At 45.2% G+C, this 27,908-nt stretch overlaps 1 protein-coding gene and 1 long non-coding RNA gene across 7 annotated transcripts in view; one reads left to right on the top strand and one right to left on the bottom strand.

The window, feature by feature from the left end:
• Nucleotides 1–8,339: 8,339 nt before the first annotated feature.
• AI839979 (expressed sequence AI839979) lies at nt 8,340–10,145 on the top strand. Its single transcript, NR_102275.1, has 3 exons — nt 8,340–8,553; nt 8,818–8,937; nt 9,307–10,145. It is a non-coding gene; the product is annotated as an expressed sequence AI839979 (long non-coding RNA).
• Nucleotides 10,146–17,981: 7,836 nt separating this feature from the next.
• Slc4a1ap (solute carrier family 4 (anion exchanger), member 1, adaptor protein) overlaps nt 17,982–27,908 on the bottom strand; it is a 34,975-nt gene continuing 25,048 nt past the window's right edge. For 4 of the 6 annotated variants that reach the window (NM_001347328.1, NM_001359154.1, NM_009206.2 and 1 more), the window contains one exon: nt 25,699–25,998. In NM_001347328.1, the coding sequence (NP_001334257.1) occupies nt 25,949–25,998 (50 nt within the window). In that variant the 3' untranslated portion in view covers nt 25,699–25,948. Of the gene's footprint in view, nt 25,999–27,908 lie in introns of all 6 variants that reach the window. The other 2 variants (XM_006503810.3, XM_017320752.2) reach the window with 1 other exon arrangement.

The raw sequence follows: 27,908 nt of genomic DNA, 5'->3' as shown, positions 1-27,908 counted from the left end.
CCCTGTCTTGCTGCTCTAGATGGATCTTCATGAAGATTCCTCTGCCCATTTCACATTTAGGTCAGGCGGGAGACCTGTGCCCAAGAGAGCTGCTGGCCTCTGCCTTGTGCGCCTGTGGCCAGGACAGAGCTATGGTCTTATGGGTATGCACCTGCACATGAGGTGCCTGCAGAAGCCAGAGAGGTATAGGACCCCCTGGAGCTAAAATGCCAGGCCACTGTAAGCCAATTGAATGGGCGCTGGGAGCCAGGATTTCTTGGAGAGCAGCTGGCCTTTTAAGTGCTGAGCCATCTCTTCAGCCCTTCAGCCTGCATCGTCTTAAGGCCTGCCCTCCAGTGGAAACAGGGAGGCCCACCACCAGTGGAGGATGTAGATTCTAGCATCTTTTGTACTTTCTTCTGAGCTACTCTGAAATCTCTACCTTCACTTGTGTCAGACAGGGGCAAGGAAAGTCCTGGAGGCTGATCGCTGGACAATACAGTCAGAAGCGTGAGACATCTCTAGAGTTCAGGTAAGCTGTGTATGGCTGTCACTAAAACAGGCATCAGTTCTCAGGCCCAGGAGTAGCCTGTTCCTCCACAGCCCTGGTGCCCAGGCTGTCCAGTCTCAGTCCCTGTACTAAGAAGGGCCTGAGTGGCTTCTTCTCAGATGAGAGCCTGGTCCCTCTGAGGCTGATCATTGGATCCAAGGCAGTCTATTCATCCAGGCAGGTGTGGTGCCATTGTGTGAGAGGCCACAGCAGCCTGGGCTGCTGGACTGAGCGAGGGACAGGCCTTCTCTTACATGGCCCTGGGTCATGGGTCCCAGTAAGGTCCCATGGTAGGCACAGGACACAGATGTTAATTCTTCTGTTTGTTACAGTAAACGGTCCTGGCTGACCCAGAACTTACTTTTAATACATTATTTTTATGGCACTGCTGTTTTGCCTGCATGTGTCTGCATCAGGGTGTCAGGTTCCCTGAAACTGGAGTTACCAACAGCTGTGAGCTGCCATGTGGGTGCTGGGAATTGAACCTGGGTCCTCTAAATGAGCTCTTAACTGCTGAGCCATCTTTCCAGCCCTGGCCTGGAAACTTCTAGGTAGACCAGACTGGCCTAGAATTTGCAGCAATGCCCCTGCCTCTGCCTGCCAGGTGTTCTGCCATATCCGGATGATCGTTTTTACTATGGTCAAGAGCAGTGGCTCTCAACCTTCCGGAAGCTACAACTTTTTAACACAGTTCTTTGTGTTCTGGTTATCCCCAACCATGAAATTTTGTTGTTACCTCATAACTGTAATTTTGCTACTGTTATAAATTGTAATATAAATATCTTGTTTTCTAATAGTCATAGGCAACCCCTGTGAAAGGGCCGGTTAATGGGGGCAGGGTGGCATGTGTCACAACCCACAGGTTGAGAGCCACTGGTTTACCCAGAAGGCACTTCACCACGCTCTGGTTTGCAAAGGGAGTGTGGCACCCACTATATGCTGTGGAATTTAGTGACTGCAAAGAAAAAGCAGATGCCCTATGAGACTTAGGTTACAGAAAAGTATCAATTAAAATTTTAGAAGACTCTGAATGCCTCATCTCGACTGAGGAGGGCAGCCCCCAGAAGCTCCCTGCTGTCCTCAGTATCTCCAGAGCCCCCAGCAGCCCGCAGCAGCCCAGCTCCAGTTTCTTCCAATACTACCTCCCTAGCGAGTTACTTTTTAGCACCCCCTGTTTAAAACCCTCAGTAGCTCTTCCTTTCTCTTCCATAGAAGTCGACATAATGTACACCTACAATCTCCAACACTGGGAGATGGAGGCAGAAGGAGCCGGAGTTCAAAATCATCCTCAGCTACATAGTGAGTCCGAAGCCAACCTGGGCTACCTGAAACCTTAAAACTCTAAGAAATCCATTTGTCCCTGACTCCCACTCCTATACAGCCATCTTCCTTGTCCTGTCATGTCACAACACTGTCCCCTGTCCCAAGCCCACCACCAACCCAATGCCTTCAGTTCGCCTGGGCAGCCCTGCCCTCTCTACCTTTGTCCGCCAATGCCCTTCATGAACCTCTCTCCTAATTCCTCTCCTCTTGGGGCTTCCATGTCTTTCTTTTGCGATTCGAGCGTGCAACCTTGCCAGGTCATGAATTAAATGCTTGGCTCTGAGTTAATGGTGCTGGTTTGTGAAGGTTCCACTTTAAGTGGAACCTGGTTGGAAAGAGCCAGGTAGCTGGGGTCACGCCTTTGAAGGTTGCCCCTAGTGTGTGGGCCTTTATAGTTTCCTCTGCTTCCTGCCAACCATGAGGAGAGTGGCTGGTTGCATGTTCCCACTGCCAGGATATTCCATCCATGTTTGTAGAGCCAGGCATCCAAGGTTAGACCTCTCTGAAACCACAAGCAAATAATACCCCCCCTTAAGTTGTTTCTGCCAACTATTTGGTCAGAGCAGGTAACTACTGTACCCGAGGAACAGTGTGAGCACCAGCCTGCTAGCCCCAGGGGTGGCCAAGGGATGCAAAACTGGTTGGTAAACTGTAAAGGTTTGGGGAGCCATAATGTCTAGAGGGTCTTGAGAGTCTTGTAAGGATCTTTGTAGGTTGACCTCAAATTCATACCAGAAGCTCAGGAGACCACCGTACGGAAGGACCAGGGAAACGATGCAGTTTGAGCAGGAAAATATGGGGGTGGGGTGGATCATTAATCAAGTAGGCAGAGTCTATTCATTCAGAAAGCCTGAGTCTGCATGTGAAGCCCCGGGGAGGCACGGAGTGACGAGAGTACAAGAGAATTGGGCTTTGGCTCCTTCCTTTCAGCTCAAGGAGGTGAGTCAGCCAGAGGTGCTGGCCCAGATCTCACCCTCCTCTGCTTGAGACTAAACTCAATGGTCCAGAGGATGTACCCAGAGGATGGAGCCCACAGTACAGTGAGTGAGTCACAGGGCTGAGTCACAGCCCACTCAGCCCCTTTCAGGGCTCTGACGAAGGCTCTGCCAGCACAGCGACAGCGGCATTCTAACCACACACACACACACACACACACACACACACACACACACACACTCCTCCTCCTCCTCCTCCCCCCGACTGATGACCTCACAGCGTGCTTCTCGTGACTGCCAGCCTCACAGATTTCTCGGGTTCAGTGAACACTCCTGCATCTACCACATAATGAGCTCCACCTCAACCTTTGTCACTCACCCACTCATCTGTTCCTTCCTTGTGCAGGTACTGCGCTAACATCTCAGCCCTGGCCTCTAAGGAGCTCTCCAGGCAACATTGGAACAATTCCCATCCTGGCTTTAGCATTTCAGAGGTATGGGCAAGGAGCAACAAGGGATCCTTTCACAAGTCAGCCTTCCATCCCATACAACACTCAACACGACATCCAGGCTGAGACATGGACCCTCTAACGTAGGGATGGGTAGAGGACATCTGACCCCATGACTCACAAGCCTGGGCTGTTCTACTTCCCAGAAGGAACACCAAGCCAAAAGGTTTTTATCTACACAGATCCAAATATCCAGTTTTCTTTGAATGCCACATGGGGTTGGTTATATACTGAGATCTGTACCAAACTTTAATTAATTGTCAGGTCCCAAAGAAACCCAGGATGAGGCTCACTCGGTACTCGTGGCTCCTCCCAGCCCTGCTTGCCCCACCCCCTACCCTAACTCTTCAGCACAGAGGCTTCAGTCCCCTCCCCAGCTTCCCATTCCTGCCATGGTAGCCATGTGCTCTCTTGGTCCTCTTGGTCCTTGCTTCTTCTCTTGGTCCCCTTGCCCTCTCTCCTCTTCTCTCTCTTCTTTCCCCATCTTGCTCTCCAGAGCCCCACTCTCTTCTCACAATTCAGCCTGCTGATCAAGCTCTGTCCACTGGTTTCTCTCCCTCGTCTGGACTTCTCCCAGATGCCTCTGGCTGATCCTGCTGTCATAGCTACAATAAAACCCTTCTTCTCAACCATTCGTGGAGCAGGCATGTCCTCATTTGTGTTAATAATAAAAAATAAATTCACAGAGGAGAAAGGGAAATATAGTACTTTGATAATTTTCATCTACTTACAGTCTTAAATATAATTTTGCTGTGGAAATTAACATGCCACAGGAAGATATTGAGCCTAGACTAGTGGACTCAGAAGAAGTTCTAGTCTTACTTGGCCATTTTCAGTGTGACTATTGAGTTGGGACTGTTTTTAAAAGAGGTGTTGTCTCATTGTGCCACCCAGGTCAGTTCCAAAACGTTCTCAGCCTCCTAAGCAGCTGGGTCCTAAGTGTGTTACTGTACTCTGCTTGAATTATGACAAGTGACAGCAGAGGAACCTGACTATTAGAAAATATACACCATCAGAACTCAGATGAGCTTTAGGCAGCTAGGTCTTGTCTAACCACTTAATTTTAGAAGTAGGAACTGGGGGATAAAGAGCTGGTTCTGCAGTTAAAATCACAGGCTGCTCTTCTAGAGGACTGGGGTCAGTTCTGAGCACTCATACAGACAACTCTCAACCTTCTGTAACTACAGACCAAAGGAATCTGATGTCCCCTCTGGCTTCCATAGGCACTGCAGCATGTGGTACACAGACATAATTGGGACAAACACCCATGCATGCAGAATAAAAACAAAGACAGTCATGCTGGGGATGGTTGGTACAGGCTTTAAATCTCAGCCCTTAGGCAGAGGCAGAGAGGCAGAGAGAGAGGCAGAGAGAGAGAGAGGCAGAGAGAGAGGCAGAGAGGCAGAGAGGCAGAGAGGCAGAGAGGCAGAGGCAGAGGCAGAGGCAGAGGCAGAGGCAGAGGCAGAGGCAGAGCCAGGGGGATCTCTGTAAGTTCCCCTGGGCTACACAGCAAGTTCCAGGACAACCAGAGATGCATAGTGAAACCTTGTCTCAAAATAAATAAATAAAATCTCAAAAAAAAAATTAGAAGTAGAAAATCAGATCTGATATGATGGCTTATGGCCGAAGTTCCTGAACTTGGGAAATAGAAACAGAAGGAACACCACAAATTTAAGGCTAGCCAGGTATGCATGATGAGGTCTGTTGTCCCTCTCAGAAAAAAGAAAGTTTAATTATTTGATAATTTCTGTTTATTTTCCGTTCTATTTATTCCAGAAATAAAGCATATTACAGAAGCAATAAAAATGCTATATTAATTTCAGCATACCAGGATAATCACCAATGCCATTCATAATTATATTTTGTAACTTTTTACACAACTATAATCACATAATATAAATAATTTTATGTACCTTCTTCATTTGCTCTTATGTTCTACTTCTATCTTTGTTATTTTTTTAAAAAGATTTTATTTTATGTATAAGGGTTACACTGTAGCTGTTTTCAGACACACCAGAAGAGGGCATCAGATCCCATTACAGATGGTTGTGAGCCACCATGTGGTCGCTGGGAATTGAACTCAAGACCTCTGGAAGGGCAGTCAGTGCTCTTAACCACTGAGCCATCTCTCCAGCCCTGTCTTTGTTATTTTTAATGGCTGTATATTATCCCAGCAAGAAGAGAGTCTTATTTTTTTTCATGGCTTATTTGCCCATTCAAATCATACCCCAGCATTAGATCTTAAGGTGCTACATGTTGCTTTTTCAATTGTTTCGGCCTTTGGGATTCTGTAGCTGATAACATTTTGAAGTCAGCACATATATGTTAGCAAATTTCGTGAAGATGGAATGACTCAGCCTCTTACCTGTACAAGCTATTCTTACTGTATATTTTTCTTTTCATTGCCAGGAAGGCTTAAAGAAAACAGCTTCAATTTCAATGTGTGACCACAATGTTTATGGTTACACCTTCTGACCTATCTGCTCTACTACAGACTCACAGTGATAACCATGAGTATGTCCTGATGTCTGTCAAGACATAACCGGGGACTATGATCGGGAGACTAAGAACCTTAAACAAAACATGTTCAAAGTCCATGGAGAGGATTATGGGAAGGGCTTCCTTTAAGTCATGTTTAGCTATTTATAGTTACCAGGTATTACTGTAGTTAGAAAAATGGCCAGATCTAGTTAATCTGGAGGAAAGAAATTGCAAACAGTAGCACCCCAGTTTCATTTGCAAGAGTGAGCTGGACGTGGGCTTTAGAATCCTACAGAAGCCTGACATGACCATGAGTTTTCTGTCAAACTGAGGAATCATCATTTACATGAGATAATGTCTTTAGAATCATAAGACTACAAAAAAAAAAAAAAAAGAAAAGAAAAAGAAATCATAAGACACTAACCCTAAAGTAACATCAAGGCGTTCAGGCACCAGCATTGCACATGTGTGTGGGTGGTGCACTAGGATAAATGAATCCATCCTTCTGCAGAGAGTGCTGAGGGCACACAGTGTCTGACACTGGCCCAAGCACTTGTTTTCACTAGAACAACTGCTGGTGGGGTGGGGAGGTACTCAAACAAGTGACAACAAGAATATGGCATTGCTGTCCTTGCTGAGGTGGTGGCTGCTTCTGTTGCTGCTGCTTTCTTCTTCTTCTTCTTCTTCTTCTTCTTCTTCTTCTTCTTCTTCTTCTTCTTCTTCTTCTTCTTCTTCTTCCTCTTCCTCTTTTTCTTCCTTCTCCTTCTTCTCCTCCTCCTCCCCTTCTTCTTCTTCTTCTTCTTCTTCTTCTTCTTCTTCTTCTTCTTCTTCTTCTTCTTCTTCTTCTTCTTCTTCTTCTTCTTCTTCTTCTTCTTCTTCTTCTTTCTCTCTCTCTCTCTCTCTCTCTCTCTCTCTCTCTCTCTCTCTCTCTCGATATATATCAGGATGACCTTGAATTTGTGGCTATGCTCCTGCTTCTGCCTCCAGGGTGCAGAGTACTGGGATTGCAAGCATGTACCATGATACTTAGCTAGAAATTTTTATTTGTTTTTTGAGACTGGGTTTCTTTATGTAGCCCTGGCTGTCCTGGAACTTACCATGTAGACCAGGCTCCAATTCAGAGATCCACCTGCTTCTCCATGCTTTGCTTTGGGGATTCTTCTCTTTTCTCTTCTTTTTTTTTTCTTCTTTCCTTTTAAAATGTATATGAGCACACTGTTGCTGGCTTCCAACATATCAGAAGAGGTCATCAGATCTCATTAAAGGTGGTTGTGAACATATGTGGTTGCTGGGAATTGAACTCAGGATCTCTGGAAGAACAGTTAGTGCTCTTAACTGCTGAGCCATCTCTCCAGCCCCACCTAGGGAATTTTTAATAATTGAAATTACCCAACATATGTAATGGAATGTCTCATGCTTACATTCAGAAAAGAAATAATAAAAAACAAATCTTGTTACGAAGAAAACCGGGTATGGAAATACCAAGTCAATGAACTTGGTCCAAGTTCAAGGTCAGTAGAGGGGCTGCACTCCCTGTGCCTCGATCCCAGCCCTTCTACTCTTACAAACATGCAGCATGCCTACTACTCCGACTTTTCTTTCCTTTGTTTTTAAAGACAGGGTCTCACTATGTAGCCTTGGCTAGCCTGGAACTCACCATGTAGACCAGGATGGACTCTTAACTCCTAGAGATCATCTGCCTCTACCTAGTGCTAAGATTAAAGACATCCTCAGTGTCCCCCATCCTCCAGTGTCCCCATCCTCCAGTGTCCCCCATCCTCCAGTGTCCCCCATCCTCCAGCTCACCTGCTGCATCTGAGTTCCCACTGTAAAGGAGATCACAGATGTTTCCCCACTCGGGGTTGGTGAAGGTTAAGGGGAGCATCAGAGAGACCTTAAGTCTGGTTCTCACCGACTTTATACCTTGCCCAATGGCACATGCCAGCATGAGAAACACGGAAATTTGGCAAACCATGCAATCTACCAGGAACTCAGCTGTGAAGGGAGAGACAGTCCAAGATTGCCTGCAAAGTTTCTGCTTCCTCTCAAGCCCTCCAGAGGCCCCAGAGGAAGGAGTCCTGACCCTGCCATCTTCCTTAGACTCCAGGGCCTCCTTTTCTCTAAAGAGGCGTGGAGGGTGCTGAGTGTGGGGTGAAGGGGAGATCAGTGCAGCCAGGCTGCAGTCAGGCACAGGAGGCTGACCTTCAGTTAGCTGCTGCTAGACTGAGCTCCCACTAGTTACCTAGGAAGGCACCCAAAAGCACCGGGAGGCTGGGGGGCGGCGGGTTGGGGCAGAGACCACCCAGGAGAAATGAAGGGCTTGGTGTGGGGAGGGAAAGGAGGAAGCGGGGTGGGGGCAGTATCAGAGAAGAAGGGGCACTAGAGAGTGAGGAAAAAAGCAGAAGTCATTGTGTGGGGAGAAGGTTGAGGGATGATGCCGAAAAAGAGGAAGGGGTCAGCGGTGGCGGTAAGACTTTGGAGAAGGAAGGAGAAAGTCGAGAGGGAGGGAAGAGGAGGCGGTCCTGATTCTCCACTTTACTGCCCATTCCTTCTCCCTTGCTGAAACATCCAGCCGGTGCCTTTGTGGCCTCTTGGGCTGGGTTGCAATCTCATGCCAACCCGCTTGCCGGTTGTCAGGAGGCCTCTGGGGAGGACGCTGCAGGAGCCTCAAACGCCACCTACTCCCGGCCTCTCTCCCGGTTGATGTTTCTATTTTGGGCACCACATTATTTCCTGCTGTGATTTTTTTTTTCAGGCTTCTAATTCAGGCTCTGAGGTAAGCTGTGACATCCGCTCGTGCCCGCAGGCCCCTCCCGCACACTGCTTGTCCTCCTGGGGCGCGGGCACCCCTCAGGCCCAGCAGCAGTCCAGCCACTGCGGGGAGTCTTGGCAGGGCCTGCCTAAAAATAAGCTTTCGGATTTCCCCTCCCCCTGGTAGGGCAAAAGGAGGCTAGCTGGAATAGATTTCTAGGCAAGGATTTGAGGGGGTGATGGAGTGAGGTTGACAGGGACCTGCTATAAACTGTGCCATTGTGCCTAGGAATGGGAGTCCAACGCTTCCGTGTCCGAAGTCTGTTTAACTATATTTGGACAATGACCCTTTAGAGATGCTGATAAAGGCTACACAGAATCCCAGAAACTGTCCACAACAAACTCACAGGTAGGTTCCTGGTAATTTTGGGTTTGTGCACTTCCTTGAGTCGGGGAGCCCTTGTTCAAAGCCCTGGGTATGCATGGACGCCTCCCTCCCTGATCTCTCCTCTCAACCTCAGTATGCCTCATTATATTTAATCAATATGTGCTTAAAAAGAAGAAGTCTCTGTATGTGCAAGTACTTCAAGCACAGGCAGATTATAAGCTATGTCCTTAGGGAAACAACAGCCTCTTAAAACTGTCTTCTGGTTTACTCCCAAGGACCTGCTGGCCATCTGGCAGTGAGGGCACCCACTGCATTGGGTTCTGGCAGATTTAAGTTCCGAACTCAATTAAGTAGGCTCTGTTTTTGTTTTTCCTGACTTCTCTCTCACAGCAGACAAAATGGTAAAGCTCCCGGGAGTCTCACCCATCCCAGTCCATGGGGGTGACTTTAGCTGAGACTCCTAGCAGTGAGGATATGGAGCCTGTTGTGCTTGTAGACAGGAGCCTAGCATAACTCCTCTGACAGCTACCCAGCAGCTGACTGAAACAGATGCTGAGTCCCACAGTCAAACATTAAATGGAGCTTGGGGACTCTTGTGGAAGAGTTGTGGGAAGGATTGCAGGCCCTGAAGGAAATAGGAACTCTACAAGAAGACCAACAAAGTCAACTAACCTGGACCACTAGGGGCTCCCAGAAACTGAACCATCAACCAAAGAGCATACACAGGCTGGACCTAGGCCTCCTTGCACATATGGAACAGATATGTAGCTTGGTCTTCATGTGGATCTCCCAACAACTGGAGCAAGGGCTGTCCCTGAATCTGTTGCCTGCCTGTGGGTCCTGTTCCCTTAACTAGGCTGCCTTGTCTGGCCTCAGTGGGAAAGGATGTGCCTAGCCCTGCAAAGACTTGATGTACCTAGGTTGGGGGATAACCGAGGGAAGAGGGAGGGTTCCATCTTCTCAGAGGAAAAGGGGATGGGGGACTGTGTGAAGGAGGTACGGGGAGAGGGGAGCAGCAATTGGGATGTAAAGTGAATAAATATATATATCAATGAATAAGTAGGAAAAACGATCAAGTTCCTCACATGGCTGAAAGTGAAAGAGGCAGCGTCTTTTAAAAGGTCTTGGTCACTGGAGGTTTTTTTTTGCTTTTGAATCACATGCACCTTGTCTGCTGTTGCCTTTATGAACATGTAACATCCAATAAATTTTGTTTTTTAAATCTTTATCATATTTTATTTGTGTGTGTGTCTGTAGACCAGGGTGGCTTCAAACTCAGAAATCCTCCTGCCTCTGCCTCCCAAGTGCTGGGGTTAAAGGTGTGCACTGCACACACACACCACCACTGGGCCTGGCTAATTTCTAGCCATACTACTTACTAGGAGGCAGAAACCCTGGGAGGTAACTAAGTCTCCCAGGAGACTTTCAAGAATAGTATTAGGAAAATGGCTTGAGAGAGCTTGTCTACTTTGTAAGGATCTGCTGGTGCCTTGAAATCTTGGACTTCCCAGTCTCTAGAACCTTGAGAAATGAAATTCTATTTAAAGATTACTCAACCTAACGTATCTTGTATGAGCCACCCAATGACTTGAAACAGGTACACTGAGCCCAAATTAAGGAAGTGATGTAAGATAAGCTATTTCTAGAACACTGAATGCGGACCAGGACCCGATCTCCAGGAAACTAGAGTGGCTCATTATGACATTACTAGACCTTCAAGTAGGCTTGCTCTTGACTCTAGATCCTCCATTTCCCACAGGGGTTCTCCTCCTAGCTCTACATGGGCACCAATCTGCCTGTATCTCCTTGGGAACTCTCTAGGGCTCCCATTTGCTTGTGACCCTTCACATTCTGATGGGCACTCTTGACTTCTTATCTCCCCTGACTTTTTATCTGGCCCACTTTAGTCTCCCTCATTAAAAAAAAATTAATCAAGAAATGCCCCTCGCCAAAAAGCAGGCACCCCAATTCCAATGCCTGGTGGGACAAGGCAGGTCATGAAATGGGTAAGTGGGTAAGGCAGACCAGGTTGGGGGTGAAGTGGCATTTAGACCCCAGGTGCCTAGTCTAAAGGGTACCAGCTACTTAGCTCCTCTTTATTTCAAGCCTAGTGTTAACCGATCTCCCAGAGTTGTTTGCTTGTGCTCTGGTTTGGTTTGGGTTTTTTGAAACAGGATTTCTATTTGCTACAGTTCTGCCTCTGCCTCCTAAGTGCTGGGATTAAAGACATGTACCACCATTTTTAGCAAATTTAGTTTTTTAGAAGTATCGTGCAGGACAAACCAAACGTGGCTGAAGGCTAAACTTAGCTCACAGGTCACCCTGTAGTCACTCAGTGTAGCAGAAAGCACTCAAAGCTGGGACTTATGGTTATGCCAGGAATGCAGGCTGAGCTACATGAATAAACGTCATCCCTTCACCTGATAAGGGATTCTGGTAAATGCTCTGGAAAGTCCTTTCTTTCAGCTTGGTAACTCTATGGCTCTTTGCTTATCCTAATAAGGGAATCCTGTTTGGTTGAACTGGCTGGTTAATGAGAATCACCATACACATACCAAGGATTACCACTTTTCAAAGAACAGAAACACAATAAGTGTTTGGTTATTGGAATTCTCCAGGGTTAACTGGAAAATCCCCTCAATCAAGGTTATTGTTGAAAGCCATTCTAAAATACCAGCGTTGCTTCCTGCCTTTCTAAGCTCAGGGATGCAGCCATACCCAGCTACAGGAACAGATGAGTCAATGTCTGGAGACTCTGCCACCAGGCTTGCCCCAGAGTTGGCTGGAGTTCCTCTCAGCCAATGGCTGCTCAGAGCACATTGGCGCCTGTAAGTCAAGGGCATCAAAGCTACACATAAACAACTATCCTAGGGGTGTGTGTGTGTGGGGGGGGGCTTGCCAGCCTCTCTGGAAGGGTGGGGGGCTGCTAGCTTCTCTGGCCTGAATCTAGACTCTTCATTTTCTAGCTATATGGCTTTTGGCAAATATTGCAAGCTTTCTGAATGTTAGTTTTCTTGTGTATAAACCAGAGGTACCAATATGGTCCCCCTGAGTTGTCATCAGAGACGTGAGAAAATGGATGCTAAGTGGTGGTGGTGGGCTGTCTGGGATAACTGAGTGCTGGAAAAATGGAGTTGCGTCCATTAGGGCCGCAAGCGATTTTATCATGCAAAGCCATGGAATTCTCTAGCTTGTTCTTAGTGAAGTTAGAAAGCTAACACCAGTCACTCCCAACCTCAGTAGACATCTGAGAAATCAGGTATTACACAATTTAATTCTCTACTCCCTCTCCTTTCTACCCTTACCCATCACCATGATACCAGCCTTAAAACCAGAATCATAACTTCACTTTGGGGCTGCCATACGAATAGTTGATTCATCAAGAGTCATCAATGGGGCCAGCATGATGGCTCAGGAGATAAACACATTTGTTGCCAAGAATAAACTACTTGAGTCTGTTCCCTAGGACCCACAAGGTGAAGGAGGGAACTGACTCTCAACATATTACCCTCTGACCTCTATATGAGCCCTGTGACCCAAGTATTACAACTACCTTACAAAATAATTAAGTAGATGAAATGCAAAAAAAAAAAAAAAAAAACATTAAAGAATCATTAAAAGTTTGGTTTGAATAGGATATTCACAATATTAAAGTACATCCACCCATTTACTTTTTAAAATGTATTTTTATTAATGTATATTTGTGAATGTGTGTACAGGTGTCAGAGGCGGCCAAAAGAACATGTCAGACGTCCTGGAGTTAGAGTTACAATCCTGCGGGGAATGCTGGGAGCTGAATGCTGCTCTTCTCACAGAATAATAAGTAATCTTACCTGCTGAGCCTCTCTCCAGCCCCTCATTTACCAATTAACCACAAGGAGACAAGCTAGAACCCTCATCGAAGAGGAGAGGACAGACATCCCTTAGTTAGGGGATGGAGCTGTTTGTACCAGTCCCTCATCACAAGCCCTGTCAACCTAGCTCGGCTGAGGAGCAGTCTACTCCCAGCTGGCCTGCACTCTGGAGGAGGGGTCAGTGTCTAGGAGACCAAGATGGCCGAGAAGGCATCTTACACTAAAAAGCAAATAGATCTGAGACTAAATGGGCCATGTGATCTAGATATGTGATGTTGGATCCTACACTAAGAAAAGAGACAGAGCCTAGATTCTGGGCAGCCTTGCAGAGCCCCTCGGGCCCAATGGGGCCTTGTTTTGTGCTTTCCCCAACCCCACAGCCTGCCTTGTTTATTTGTTCAGCAGGTTTATTTCAGCCATGGCACAGCCTGTTCCAACTCTGGAACATTTATGAGATGAGCCAATTTTTAAAAATCATACAAAATAAATGATTTCTCTTGGAGCTAAAGGGTGGGGCTGCCAGGGTGGGAGACAGGTTTCTGGCTGGCTCTGGGCAGTTTTTGGTTTATCCTTCAATATATTCTTTCCCTCTCTTGCCCATGGGAACCAAAGGGGCTGCCATGGGATTTCCTGCCTCTATTTCTCCAGACTATGATGTGGAAAGATTGGGACATTCAACCGTAAGATTTCCGGTTCTCATCTCCACCCTCGTTAGTTCCACTCCAGAGCCTGGCTCTAAACCACTGCATTCAAGCCACAGCCCCATCTAACTGGTCAGTCTCGGGATGCAGATGTCGGAATGCGACCTGGGCATCCCACTCTCTCTGTAGCAGCTTTCTCTTCCTCTCTGCTTATGAATTCTGGCTTTATCCTTCAAAGTCCAGCTGTCACCTCTAAATCCAACTGTCTTCCTTGTAGTTGGCCGGCTATTAAAAATATTTCTTTTCAAAGTCCAACCAGGATTAACAGGACAGTTAAAAATGTCAAGTTTCTTTTTTTCTGACTAGGATATTAACCCAGCATAGTGATGTTAGGTATCTCAGTTGATCTGAAATGATTATTTGTAGCTATGAGGGTATTTTATCACCAAAAGACTAGAAATTAAAGATTGATACGTTCAATTTGGGGACCAAAAAAAAATCCTTTATTCAAACCTTAGTTTAAGCAGGTTTAACTGTAATCCTAGCACTCCAGACTGAAGGAGGAAAACTGAGGGTTCAAGGCTAGCCTGAGCTACATAGCAAGACTGTCTTTAAAAAAAAAAAAAAAAACAACTAAAAATCACAGCCATGCATCTCAACCAACTGAACACATTGTTAAGTATTCAAAGGATGGATAAGAGGAGTCCTTGTGGTGAAGGGACACTGAGAGGTCCTACCCGGCCTTTTGACACATGCCTGACTTGTTTCCCTAAAAGACCAGGTCCACAGGAGGCAACCTCAAGGATAGATGCTTGAGGTCAGTGACGCTCTCCAGCTCCCGAGATTACTGCACCCTCTGCCAATCCAGGCCAGTAATCCCATAACAATCAATTTAGGAGCTGTCCCAGCCCCAGGCCCTGGATGCCTCAATGATGGCATGTCCTCACTCAGGGAGTGCGGTGGCTGATGAGAACATGGGGCCATGGCAGTGTGTCCTGGACTCCAGTGCCCACACCAGCACTCTCTGGGGCAGCTTGGGACAGCTCCCCCAGAAGCCTGGCCAGCTGTGGGAGGTACTGTTCTTCTTTTCCAAGATTAGCTCAGACTTCAAACACCAACCCTGGGCCTGCTCCCTGCCAATGAAAACAGTATGTCAGGAGCCTCTTTAGGTATCTGGAGGACAGCTCCCTCGGCTCCGCCCTTCCTCATATGAGGTCATTGAATTGGGATGACAGAGCAAACAGTGACATGCGCTAGGACTTGTTCCCAGAATGATTGCAGGGATTCTCCAGGCCTTCTGTCCTCCCCACTTCAGAATGTGTGGGCAGTAAGCTCAACTGTACTTAGTAATTGGGTTTCTCGGCAAAGAGAAGGTAGGGCCTGGATAGACAGACACTAGCACAACCAATTCCTTCGAAGCCTCAACACACTTTCGCACCATTCTAATGTGACTTAAGGCGGGGAGGAATTCCATACCCCACTCTACAGAGGCGGAGGAGAAGGTGAACAGTTCAGCGTTCCGTTGCTTAGGCAGACTCAGGCTTGCAATTATTTTGTCAATAGTTTTGTTACATCTTCCTGCTTTACCAGAGTTTCTTAAAACTTGACTTTGGGAACCTTAAACTTCCTACTCTTTGCCTTGCTGTCTACCAACAACAGTTTTGAGCCACGGTCTCACATATACTAGGCTGGCCACAGACTCCCTATTAACCAAGAATCCTCCTGTATCTATGTCCTGGGTACTGCGATTAGGTGTGTGCTACAATGTTCCCAGGGCTTTGTGTGCACCTGGCTGGCACCTGGCTGTCACCACCTGAGCAAGCTATAGTTTCCAGCCCTGCTCTTAACTGGACCCACACTGAAAGTTAACTTTGGGAGCAGGGGATGGGAATGGCTCAGCATGGAAGAGGGCTTGCTCGATAAGCATGAGGACCCAGGTTTGAACCCCTAGATGGACACAGCTCCATGTGCCTGTATTTCCAGCATTGGGAGGGGCGGGGAATTGGGGCAGGAACGAACAGATCTAGAGAGCTCAATGGCCAGTCAGCTTGCCCAAAACAGGGTTTCTGGTTTAGCGAGGCAAACTAGGTGTGTCTTCAAAAGTCACTAGTTTCCAATCTGTTTCCTTCAACATCAATGACAGCCATGCCCTTTTTGCCACTCAAGTACGACAGAGGACAGATCTGGGGAAGGAGAGGTGTGAGAATCCTCTGTAAACCATAAAGTTGTAAGAGCACTATGGGATGGCCCAAATCTCCCACTGACTGTTCTCCCTGTGACTGGCGAATGACTCTCAAGGAGAAAACAAGGGCAGAAACGATGGGTTGGAAAGAGATTTGGGGAGCAGCCTCTGGTTGGAGAGGGATTTGGGGCACAGCTGTTGGACCTTGGCTAAGTCCCCGGGCTAGCGCGCTGCTTCAGGTGTCAGGTTTGGAAAGACACTGCTGCGCTGAAACAACTTGCTTCCCTCAACTTCCTTCAGAAGACTGGCTCTCTTTGATCCTTTTTTTCTGACTTGGAGCCTTTTCCTCAGACTTTGCAAGTTAGCTGAATAGTCGTGGTTCTCTACTGCCCTCGTGTGGTTGCTCCCTAACATTGCTGCATGGGCTTCGGAAGGGATCTGAGGGACAAAAGCCAACCTGACCAAGGAAAGCAAAGCCAAGCTTCCAAATCAGCACTGTCCAGGGCCAGCAGAAGACTTCTACCCCAATTAAAGTCAGCATCTTGAAGCCGGTGCTCCTCCATGGGAGGGGGCGAAGCTACTGTAGTGGGGAATGCTGACAACAGAGAGGCCACATGTGTGAAGACAGGGACAGAGGAAACTGGACTACAGGCTGGCTGTTCAACTTCTCTGTGAACTGAAGACTGTTTTAAAGGGACACTATTTTTAAAATGACACTTCGAAGAAAATAAAAACAATTTTACCAATCACAATTTTCTAATATATACACCTCTAGGTACAGTCACTCCTTGTTAACCATGGCTACCCAGGGTCCCCTGCACATGCCCAAATCACACCATGTTTGCTTAATAGAGCTCTAAGAAAACAGCCTACTTCAAAAGAAGAGGATTTGGGGGGGTGTCTGTTATTGAGAGAGGGTTTACTATGTAGCCCTGGCTGGCTTTGAAGTTACCAGGCTGGCCTCAAAGTTGGAGATTTAGATTATCAGCATACCTAATCAGGTGGTATAAAGGGCATGATAAAAGCACGCCAGGACTCATGATGACCAAAAAAGTACAGAAAGCCTAAGCGTATTGCAGGGATTTGATCCTGGGGAACCTTCAGGCTTCAGAGCCAGGCACTCCGTGTAAGGGTGTATCCGATGGCAGCAGAGCCAGCTAGCAGACAGGGGAAACCTGGGAAGAGGCCTGGCGTGAGGGCAGTGTGGTTTAAAGCTTTACTTGAACAATCTGAACCAGATGAGAGGGATGAAGAAGCTGCCCTCAGGAAGGAGCCATTTCCCTTCACATGCCAAGCTGGCTAACTCTTCTCCCGATGCCAAGTGCTATGGAGGAGAAAGCTGGCCTCCCATGGAATAGAGGTCTCAGATCCACCATGAAGCATGGTGTGGCAAACCCCTTAATCCAAGGCATGGCGAGGTCTGCTAGAGAACAGAGACATTGTGAAAACTTAAAGAGACAAGTCTCAGGATCAAAGAATGGTTAGTCACAAAGGAAGACCATTCTGGTTTGATAGCGTGACCCACTCACCAAAGGTCAACGGGCCTTATGTCATTTCCCAGAAGCTCAGCATCTGGTTGGATCAAATCCTGTATGGGATTCAGCCCCAACACGCCCCCCTCTTCCTCCAGGAAGATCCCTGCTTCTGACTGCCACAGAGCTGGCAGGCTTCCCTCTGGCTTCCATTTTTTCAGGAAGCCATCTACAGCTGCTGGTCCCTGTCACATGCTATGTGGTGGGTGGCGGCGGCAGCTTTTCAATGGTAAAACAGATTTCAGGTTACAGCTAAGGGCTTCAAAGTTAGTTCAGAAATGTGTTGGATTTCCAAAGACGGCTAACCCTTCCAGTTCTAGGGATGTAGTAAGGGCTTAGACTTCAAGGGGCTAAGCTTCATTCCAATTCCTATTTGTTTTGGAACAATTCTAGGAAGAATGTTTATGGCAAGCAGTCAAAAACCACTGATGGAATGTGCTAGGTACTTTGTATGGTAAGAAGTCTCTGATCTCAAAGAGTTTTGGTCTCAAGAAGAGGACACATACCTCGTGCTAATACTTTACTCTGCTTTTTCCTTCCCAAAGCTTTGCTGATGCCTGTCCACTGCACTGCCCTGTCATTTCTGCTATTAGATGCTACTGCCCTAAAGTCACACAAAGCCACTATGCTCAAGTAAACAAAATTTAGACATATGTGGTGGTGGTGGTGGGAGTGTGGAACTCTTAGCAGTCAAGAGCCCTTACTGCTCTTCTAGAGGATAGGAATCTGTTCCCAGCGGCCATAACTCACAGCGTCCTCCAGCAACCAACCCCACGGGCTGCAACATCCTCTCCTGGACGTCCGCTGTAGGCACCTGCACATGCACCATAAACTCACACAGAAGAGACAAACTGCACGCTTCTTAAAAAGGGAATATGTATTTTAGGGACTGGCTGTAAGGGAAGGGATTCTCAGCAAGGGCAGCCCCCAAAAGAATACTATGTAGGAAGTCCATTTGCTTCTAAGCAACTCCAGTCTGACCAGAGAAGTCAACCCAGCTGGAACATGGAGATTCCTAAAAAACCAGATACAGTAACCCAGACCCTGCCATCCGGGGGTCAAGACTGAATACACTAGGAAAATCACTTCACTCCTTGGATGGAGGTGGGAGGGGGTGGGGAAAGGTGTGACCGTGGGAGGGAAGCTCCCCCCCAAAAAAAGGATGGAGGGGGGGATACAGGACATAAAATCACCCTAGCAACTATGTACAAATTATGATTTTCTCTTTTTTTTGTATTTAGAGTCATCAAATTTAGCAATTTTCTTTTTTTATTAGATATTTTCTTCATTTACATTTCAAATGCTATCCCCAAAGCCCCCTATAGCTTCCCCACCCTGCTCCCCAACCTACCCACTCCCACTTCCTGGCCCTGGCATTCCCCTGTACTGGGGCATATAATCTTTGCAAGACCAAGGGCCTCTCCTTCCTCCGATGGCCGACTAGGCCATCCTCTGCTATATATGCAACTAGAGAGACAGCTGGGGGGGGGGTACTGGTTAGTACCAGAGCTCTGGGCTACAATTTTCTTCAATTAAGGAAAGTGTGTTTTCATCTCACATAGACTCCTTTTTTTTTTTCTTTCAAATTATGGTTTTCAAGGCATCTTCATGTACATCTCATGGTCTCTCAGAATACCTCAGCAGGAGAGACATACATTTTTATATTGTTCCCAGTTTAGGGGAATCCTACTGTGTACCGACACTTACTCACTCTCAGGACCCTTCAGAAGCAGAAGATAATGACTGGAGTTGTCATTACCACTCTGCAAAGTCAGAGGGACCCTGGCGAGCCCTCCATCACCACAGTGTTCGCTTTGCTTGTGGTTTCCAGGCACACACAGCAAGCCTCTGGATTAGGGAAGGCTGCTCTTTCCTTTAGAATGCATTACAAGGCCTGTGCTTATGATAATGGAGATGTGCCTGCTGGGATGGAGACATATGGACATGCCATGACACACACATGGAAGCCAGTTCTCCTACCATGTGGGTCCCTGGGATTGAACCTGGGCTGTCAAGCCTAGTGGGGAGTGCTGTTACACACTGAGCCATCTTGCCTGCCCTTTTCTTGGAACAAGCCATCTCCCTGAAGCTCACTGGCTCAGCTGGGTTGGCTGCCTAGTAAGCTTCAGGGATCCATCTGTCTCTGCCTCCCCATGCATGCGGTCAACAGGCACAGTGCAGCCACGCCACACCTAAGTGTTAACTGTCAACTGCATAGGATCTAGATTCCCTTAGGAGACAAGCCTTTAGACATACTGTGAGGGTTATGTTGACTGTGTGGGAAGGCACACTAATAATAGGTGGCACCATTTCCTAGACTTGTGTCCTAGACTGTATAAGGAGAGCAAGGACTGGTGAGACTGTGTAAATATGCTTGCTGCTGAGCCTGAGGACCAGCGTCTCCTGACCTTCACATCCACACCACACACATAACCAATAAACGGGTAGTTTAAAACAGAAGAAAGCTAGCTGAGCACAGACATTCACACTACCCACTTCCTAATGGCAGAGGCGATGCAACTATGCCTCAAACTCCTGCTGCTTTTTGACTCCCTTCAGGGTACAGATGTTCCCCAGCCGTAAGCAAACTGAAACCCTTCCTTAGGCTGATCTGCCAGGATACTTTATCACTGGCGAAGGTGGTAAGGTCCATGCTGTCTATCTGCAAGGGTTCTGTGTGTCCAACTGTCTGGGCTGCCTTATCAGGTAGACACTGGTGAGCTCTTACTGGGCTCTGATTTCAGTGGAAAGTATATTGGTTCATTCTGAATTGGTTGTTGTATACTCTTTCATTTCACAACATTTGGATGGAGCACCAACTAGTTTTGAGAATACTTATTAGCATTCTCTGCCCCTGCCATTACTTGTTTTGTTTTTCTGTATCCTCTCCTGTTTTTTACAACCTAGCCCCTTTCACTTTACACGTCTATGACTGCTGGATGCTAAAGACTAGGAAGACAAAGACATTTGTTCCCTCCAGCCCAACAGGATGCAGGTGGCAGGGGAACTCCCCATGGTGCACAACACCCTCAGAGGGGCAAGACACAATACCCTCACCATGGTTTGTAAGAAACCTTGTTGGCTCAGTTCAGAAGACTCACAGAAGGAGTGACCATCTGGTGTCCTGAGCCCCCTCACACATGACACAATGAACCAAAGGAGCTACTCTCATAAGCAGCAAATTCCACCAAGCTAGAAAGTTGGCTGCAACTTGCATGGGAGAAACTAGTAAGTAGAGAAATAGATGCAGAGTGTTTGAAGGAAACATCATTTGCCCCTCCAGCTGGCTTTATTTTTTGTTGTTGTTGTTTGTTTTTCGAGACAGGGTTTCTCTGTATAGTCCTGGCTGTCCTGGAACTCACTTTGTAGACCGGGCTGGCCTCGAACTGAGAAATCTGCCTGCCTCTGCCTCCCGAGTGCTGGGATTAAAGGCGTGAGCCACTACGCCCGGCTTCCAGCTGCCTTTATGTTTGATAGTTATGGTAATTTAATTTGCAAGTATTTGATCAAAGAGGGTGAGGGCAAAGTAACTTTTGACATACCTAAATTGCCTATTCTTCTCCTTATTAAACTAGAAGTCCCAGGTGACAGAACAAAAAGATTATGAACGGGCAGCCAATTTTAACTGGAATTTACAAGTATTCAACAAAAGAAATTATAAAATTTTCAATTAAAAATGCTATCAAAACTTTTTAAAGGTATTAAAGAGGAAATTCATGAGAACTTCTGGGCTGGTGAGAACAGCTCAGCAATAGTGTTTATCTCAGATGCGCACACCTTCAACACCTAGTGATAGGTTTTGCTTTAAAAAAAATTTTTTAGAGGTTGCGAACTAAAGATTAATTTGGAGTAGTTTAACTTTTCTTATCCCTCCTCTTATTGATTCCCCTCCCATGCCTCATGCAATGGTTTGATTCAAACCAATTTATAAAGCTCACGTATTATAAACTTAGTTCATAACAGTCAAACAAACCTGAGAACTTATTTTAATTTGTTGGTAAAAGAAAACAAAAAACATCATCAGGAGGATTAGCACATTCTTGCCCGTCATTACTGTTAGATGCCATTTACAGCACCATGTCCTTTTTTCCCCTGTATACATACAGCTTTCTGGGTTTTCATTAAAATAGTTATTCTTGTTAAGGAAATGACCTAAGTTGAGAACATTTGTAAGAAAAATGATGAACTAAATATGAGGAAGGTATACAAGTTTTGTTGTTGTTGTTTTATTTTAATTAAAGGAAAAATGTTTTTAAGAAAGGATTTTTAGAGAAAAAATACAGATTTTTATTCCTGAAGGGAAGGCTTATTCTAAAATAGAAACAGAAAGATAAGGCCAAAACCAAAAAGTATGTTGCAAAAGATCTTTCAGGCCATTGGGTTTGTAAAAGATAACGCTTGTTTCTATGACTGATGAACTTCCTTAGGTCAAAACTAAATGATACTCGGATGTAAGAGTAAAACCCAACTTACTCCTTCAAGTGAAAACAAAACAAGCCGGGCGTGGTGGCGCACGCCTGTAATCCCAGCACTCGGGAGGCAGAGGCAGGCAGATTTCTGAGTTCAAGGCCAGCCCAGTCTACAGAGTAAGTTCCAGGACAGCCAGGGCTATACAGAAAAACCCTATCTCGAAAAACCAACCAACCAACAAACAAACAAGACCAAAACCAAGCTCAGGTGGGTGTGACAACGTCCCTTAAACTACATCACTTCCAGCACTCAGGGGATGCAGGTGAGTGAGTCTGAAGTCCAGACAGCAGGGATACACAGTGAGACCTTGCCTTTAAAGGGGGACAGGCTTAGAGAACAAAGACGATGCTTAACCCAACTGAAACTTTAGACGGCATCCAAATGCCTCCAACAGAATGGCATACATTTCATCTTTAAGTCTGTGTGTTTCCCCCAGTGAGTTAAGTCAGGTAGCCAGCCTATGCAGTAGGAAAATTTCTTTTCTTTCTTTCTTTTTGTTTCTGTTTTATTTTTTCAAGACTGGATTTCTCTGTGTAGCTCTGGTTGTCCTGGAACTCACTCTGTAGACCAGGCTGGCCTCAAACTCAGAGATCTGCCTGCCTCTGCCTCCCAAGTGCTGGGATCAAAGACATGGGCCACCACTGCCTTTTGGAAAATTTATATTAGAAAGAATTAATTCCATTTATTAGCCATGGCCATGCTATTTTGTAAAGCTCCCTCATTTTAGTTAAATGGTAATAATTTCCCCAAACTACAGTAATTGGCATTTCTAGAACTAAAGTGATTTTTTTTCCTAGATTCTGCCATCTCTGCCCTGCTGAACCCCAAGTGATCTAGACCATGAGAGGTGTTTACAGATCACTCACCACCCTCTCATCTCCTTACAACATCCAATCTCAAAGGAAAAAAAGAAAAGAAAAAGGAGGAAGAGGAGGAGGAAGAGGGGGAGGAAGAGGAAGAAGAGGAGGAGGAGCAGCAGCAGCAGCAGCAGCAGGTTTTTGACCCAATCCTCCATCCCTTCTCCCCACAGCTCTCCCCAGTCTGTTTTTGAGAGTTTTCTTGGATTAAAAAGAAAACTTATCTGTTGTAGAAGACAATGGTTTCCTTTGCAGACCTTGCACTTGGGTCATTCCTGATGAATTACATGGTAACTATAGAACTCATTTCATGGTCAAATATTAACTCCATTTGTAAAATTGGGCCTATGCATTTTCTTTGAATCTATAATCTTTAATTATCTGGACTGATAGTTAAATATACAAATGACACTAGAAAAATTTGTTTCAAAATTAACTAAAGCTTTCAGTTTCTTTACCCAAAGAGTCTTCATAGGTCTCTTAATCTAGGATCAAACCCTTTTAGAAAGCATTAATTATTTCTTCATAAAGCAACTGCTGGGCATCCTATAAAACAAAGTACCATATAAGCAATTTTTTTACACTGAACTCCCAGACAGAAAATACCTAAATAACTAGGAGCTAAAACCAAGTGACATAAAAGGTTTCCTGAGCATCTCTTGTGCCACAGAAATTTAAAGTGGGGTGGACATGTTGGTATACACTTTTAATCCCAATCTTCTCCTTAAAACAATCCCAATCCTGTCTTTAAGAGGCAAGGCAGGGGCTGGAGAGATGGCTCAGTGGTTAAGAGCACTGACTGCTCTACTGGAGGTCCTGAGTTCAATTCCCAGCAACCACATGGTGGCTCACAACCATCTGTAATGGGGATCTAATGCCCTCTTCTGGTGTGTCTGAAGACAGCAACAGTGTACTCATAGAAACTAAATAAATCTTTAAAAAAAAAAAAAAGAGGCAAGGCAGGCAGATTTCTGTGATTTGAGGCCAGCCTTGTTGCAGTGTGTTTTTGCTACACCACACCACTTTGTGCTTTGTACCCCGAGGGGGATAACCTGCCCAGGAGCTATCTGGATCCACAAATGAAAGACACACACACATTAGCTTATTTTTAAAATGCCTTGGCTACCTCAAAGGCTGGGCATTCTTAAACCTTCCCCTGCTTACCCCAGGCCCATGGGTAAATCTCACATGGCTGGTTGGCTTTATTTCCTGCTGCTCCTATGTCCCATCCCTCTACCCTGAGTCATGGCGATCTTTCTCCATTCCTCTCTGCGTCCTACCTGCGCAACTCTAAGTGTCCTGCCCCATGCTCAGCCATTGGTTGCTGGCATCTTTATTGACCGATCAAAAACCAATTAGGGACAAGGACCTTCAGCAGATTCCTGGTTGCAAGCATGAGAACCAATCTCCAACAAATCTCATCTACATTGGAAGTTCCAGCCCAGCCAGGAACTGAATGAAACCCTGTCTCAAAAAACAAAAAAATAAAACAAAACAAAACAAAAAAACAGTCTGTTATAGTTCTACCCAGATTTCTTTTCTCAGCATAACTAGTCCTGATGACTACCCACCCGTAAATGTGGCTAGATTTTCCAAAGAATAGGATCTAACCAAATCTATCAAATATTCAAACTTCTATTTATAGGAGTAACTGATACTGTATTGTTATCATATTCCTTTTGTAATGTAATTGTCCATTTACTTCCTCAAACTAAAATACTGTGTAATACCAAACTAGTAATGCTTTGTGACTAGCATTACTAGTCACAAAGGTGCGTTATAATACCTTATACATTAAAGACCAACAGTTCCTACAAGTGGAAACTTGTAGAATCAAAAAGAAAAGCTGGATTTAAAAAAAAATCAAGAATAAATTATTTCAAATACAAACATTAAAATAAAATTTCAGCAGGACATGGTGGTCCACTTTCAATCCCAGCACTCAGGAGGCAGAAGCAGGCAGATCTCTGAGTTAGAGGTCAGCCTGATCTACAGAGCAAGTTCCAGGACAGCCAAGGCTATACAGAGAAATCCTGTCTCAAAAAACCAAAAAACAAAACAAACAAACAAACAAACAAACAAATAAAAGCACATGAACTAGAAATGAAATCATATCCAGCCTAGCTGAAGAATAGGAGAGAGGGGTTAAAATGCCCGTTTCCCTCATCTGCAACATTCACCTCTGTTCTTCCTCCTCCCTCCACCTCCTCCTTCTGGCTATCTTGGAACGAACTAACTATGTGGACCAGGCTGGCTTCCAACTCACAGATCTGCTTGGCTCTGCCTCCCAAGGGCTGGTATTAATGCCTTGTGCCATTATGCCCAATTTAACTTTGCTTCTTTAGATCATCCTATGCTCCTATTTTAATTGTAGATAAAATATTCCTATCACATTTGTGTAAATATTACATATAGATGGTAAAGAAGGAGAGAAGTAAGACCCCCAATCATGATGGCTAACAATATTAATATGGTCAGGGCTTTTCAACTATTGCCCTCTCTGAGATTGCCTTCCTGCCCGCTCTGACTCATCTTTATCAGGTCTCTAGAATGGGCCTTACTAGCACTGTGAAACAGATATAAAACAACATTGGATTGGCCAGCTGGCTTGGTTGGTTAGATCACGGTGCTAAAAAAGCATTTAGCCTTTGCATGCATAAACTGCAGCGGTCAGCCAACAGAAGTATTACTGTAAGTTCCCACATTGAACACTACCAGGCTGACTGGCTGCTGTATTAGAACTCTGTGACCGTGAAAGGTTAGAATGCTGCAGAACCAGAACAAGTTATCTTTGGTCACTTACATTTGATGAGAATAAACTCCCTCCTCCTGCCCTTGAGCAGAGAGCTGTGCTGTGCATCTACAGCATTGGCAGGCAGCACTGAGACCTAAGGATAGCCCACTTTCACTACAGGCAGCACTGAGACCTAAGGATAGCCCACTTTCACTACAGGCAGCACTGAGACCTAAGGATAGCCCACTTTCACTACAGGCAGCACTGAGACCTAAGGATAGCCCACTTTCACTACAGGCAGCACTGAGACCTAAGGATAGCCCACTTTCACTACAGGCAGCACTGAGACCTAAGGATAGCCCACTTTCACTACAGGCAGCACTGAGACCTAAGGATAGCCCACTTTCACTACAGGACTCACCCTGAGTGGCAGCAGGGTCCAGCACAGGCCCTGTTATATCAGCGCCTATAACCTTAATCAACACTAAGGGAATGATCATCACCTCAGTTCATAATGGGTCATGCCTCTTTACTGATTCTAGTGTACATGGCTCTTTTTTTACATATATACACAAACACTTAAATATAAACACGGAAATTGAGGAGAATCCAATGGGCAGGGAGTTATAGGAAACCAGGGATACAGAAGAAAGAGCCAGTCACCAGATTTTACAAACGGTCATCTGATTCCTGGCCATGACTTGATGTTTCCTCCCAAACATCCTGCGGTCCACATGGTCTTCCTTTGGGACTCTGAGCCAATCAGTAGCCATACTTGTCATTAAGATGGGTTCTGCCATCTCCACTTTGACCTACATCAAAAGAAAAGACAAGAAAAGAAAAGTGTTTACTTTTCCAAAGTCAAGAAAAAAAAATTCAGATATCAGTAGGTCGAAAGCAAAGCAAGTAAGGCAGTCTCCGTTATAGCAGAATATTTACCTACATTTTTTTTTTTAATTTTTGGATTTTCAAGACAGAATTTTTCTGTCGCCTTGCCTGCCTCTGCTTCCCAAAAGCTGGATTAAGGGCAAGTGCCACAATACTTTGTTCTGAAAATTTACTTTTTGGGCATAATCTCACAATATTGTTTCTTTCTACTTAACATTTATTAGTAGATAGAAAGCAAATATTTCTAGGACCTAAAGTTGTAATAGTTACTAGTGTCTTAGAAACACCACCCACCAAGAAAAGCAACGTGTGATCAGCCTGTGGAGAGGCAATTATCTCTTACACGCTGTATGCACTAGCACATCATCTCTTACACGCTGTATGCACTAGCACATCATCTCTTACACGCTGTGCGCACTAGCATATCCTTAGCGTGCCATTCTGGGCAGGCCTTTGACCCAGGATGTTATTGTCAGCACTCCCACAGATGTGTCTCTGTACCTGGTGTATTCTGTTTACTTGTTTGTCCAATAATCTTTATCCTTTTCAATTTTAGCATTTATCAATTTTCTTCATAGTTGATTTATTTCATAGACAGGACTTTTCATGGGAGTAATGTGCTTTGAGTATACCCCCCATACTCTACTACCCTTCCTCGATCCCCTGCCCTTAGCCCCTTTGCTCCTCTGAACAGCTTCATGCCATGTATACACATACAATTTTATACCTAGAGAAAACATGTAATATTTTTCTTTCTGAAACTGACTTAATTCATCTAGTATGATTACTTATTATAGAGTTGTTTGTAATGAGTAGCAACATAGCAAATATCCAATGAGGTAACTATTTTAATAAAAGTCTGCCATAAAAAAGAACCATACACCTGTCTGACCAGGCTGGCTTTGGATTCATAATCCTCCTGCCTCAATCTCCAAATGATCACCACAGAACACACAGTTCCCCATCTCTATCACACTTGCATATCATATATACAACAATAATTAATAAAAATTAAAAACAACCAAAAAAACAGAACAAGGAACCAGCGAGGTGGCTTAGTAGGTAAATTCACTTGCTGTCAAGTCCAACAAATCTCCAAACCTATACAGTGAAAATACAGAATCAACTGTTACACATTGCCCTGAGTTCCAAATGCATTCCATGGCATGTGTCTGCGAGTATGTACACATACACACACACACACACACACACAACTATGATGTCAAGTAAATGAGCAAAAATAAACAGTTGTTCTAAGAACAAATAATGAATAGAAAAGAAACCTCCATTTGTATAGAAAAGGTACTAAAACATCTTTTATATAGGCATTTTGTATAATGCATTAAGAGTTAATAATAAGAAACTGATAATATTCCGTTATCTCTAGATAAAAAATGATTTGATGAATCAGAATCTACTTTTTTCTTTTAGTTAATAAAATGTAAAATTCTTGCAAAAATAAACAGAAACATAAAGAGTGCGTGCTTTCCTCCCCCAGCTTTAGTGGTGAATAAAATGTGGCCAGTCCTCTCCATCTCCAATCCGTATCCGAGTGCTCTTATTCTCAACCACCAGAGCATTTAAAGGTAAATCTCAGATGTCATTACATCTGTGAACATGTCTAGAATATAAGGACATTTTCCAAAAACCATAATTCAACACCATTCAGACCTCTAAAGAGTTAACAATAATTTCTATCGTCAATATTCAGTTGGTGTCTATGATGGTTTGTATATACTTGGACCAGGGAGTGGCACTATTAGAAAGTGTGGCCCTGTTGGAATAGGTGTGTCACTGTGGGTTTAAGCTTTAAGACCCTCATCCTAGCTGCCTG

Source organism: Mus musculus, chromosome 5 (assembly GCF_000001635.26).
Source record: "Mus musculus strain C57BL/6J chromosome 5, GRCm38.p6 C57BL/6J".
NCBI classification, from domain to species: Eukaryota; Metazoa; Chordata; class Mammalia; order Rodentia; family Muridae; genus Mus; species Mus musculus.
The sequence above is the reverse complement of the archived record's forward strand: the minus strand, read 5'-3'. Positions and strand labels throughout refer to the sequence as shown.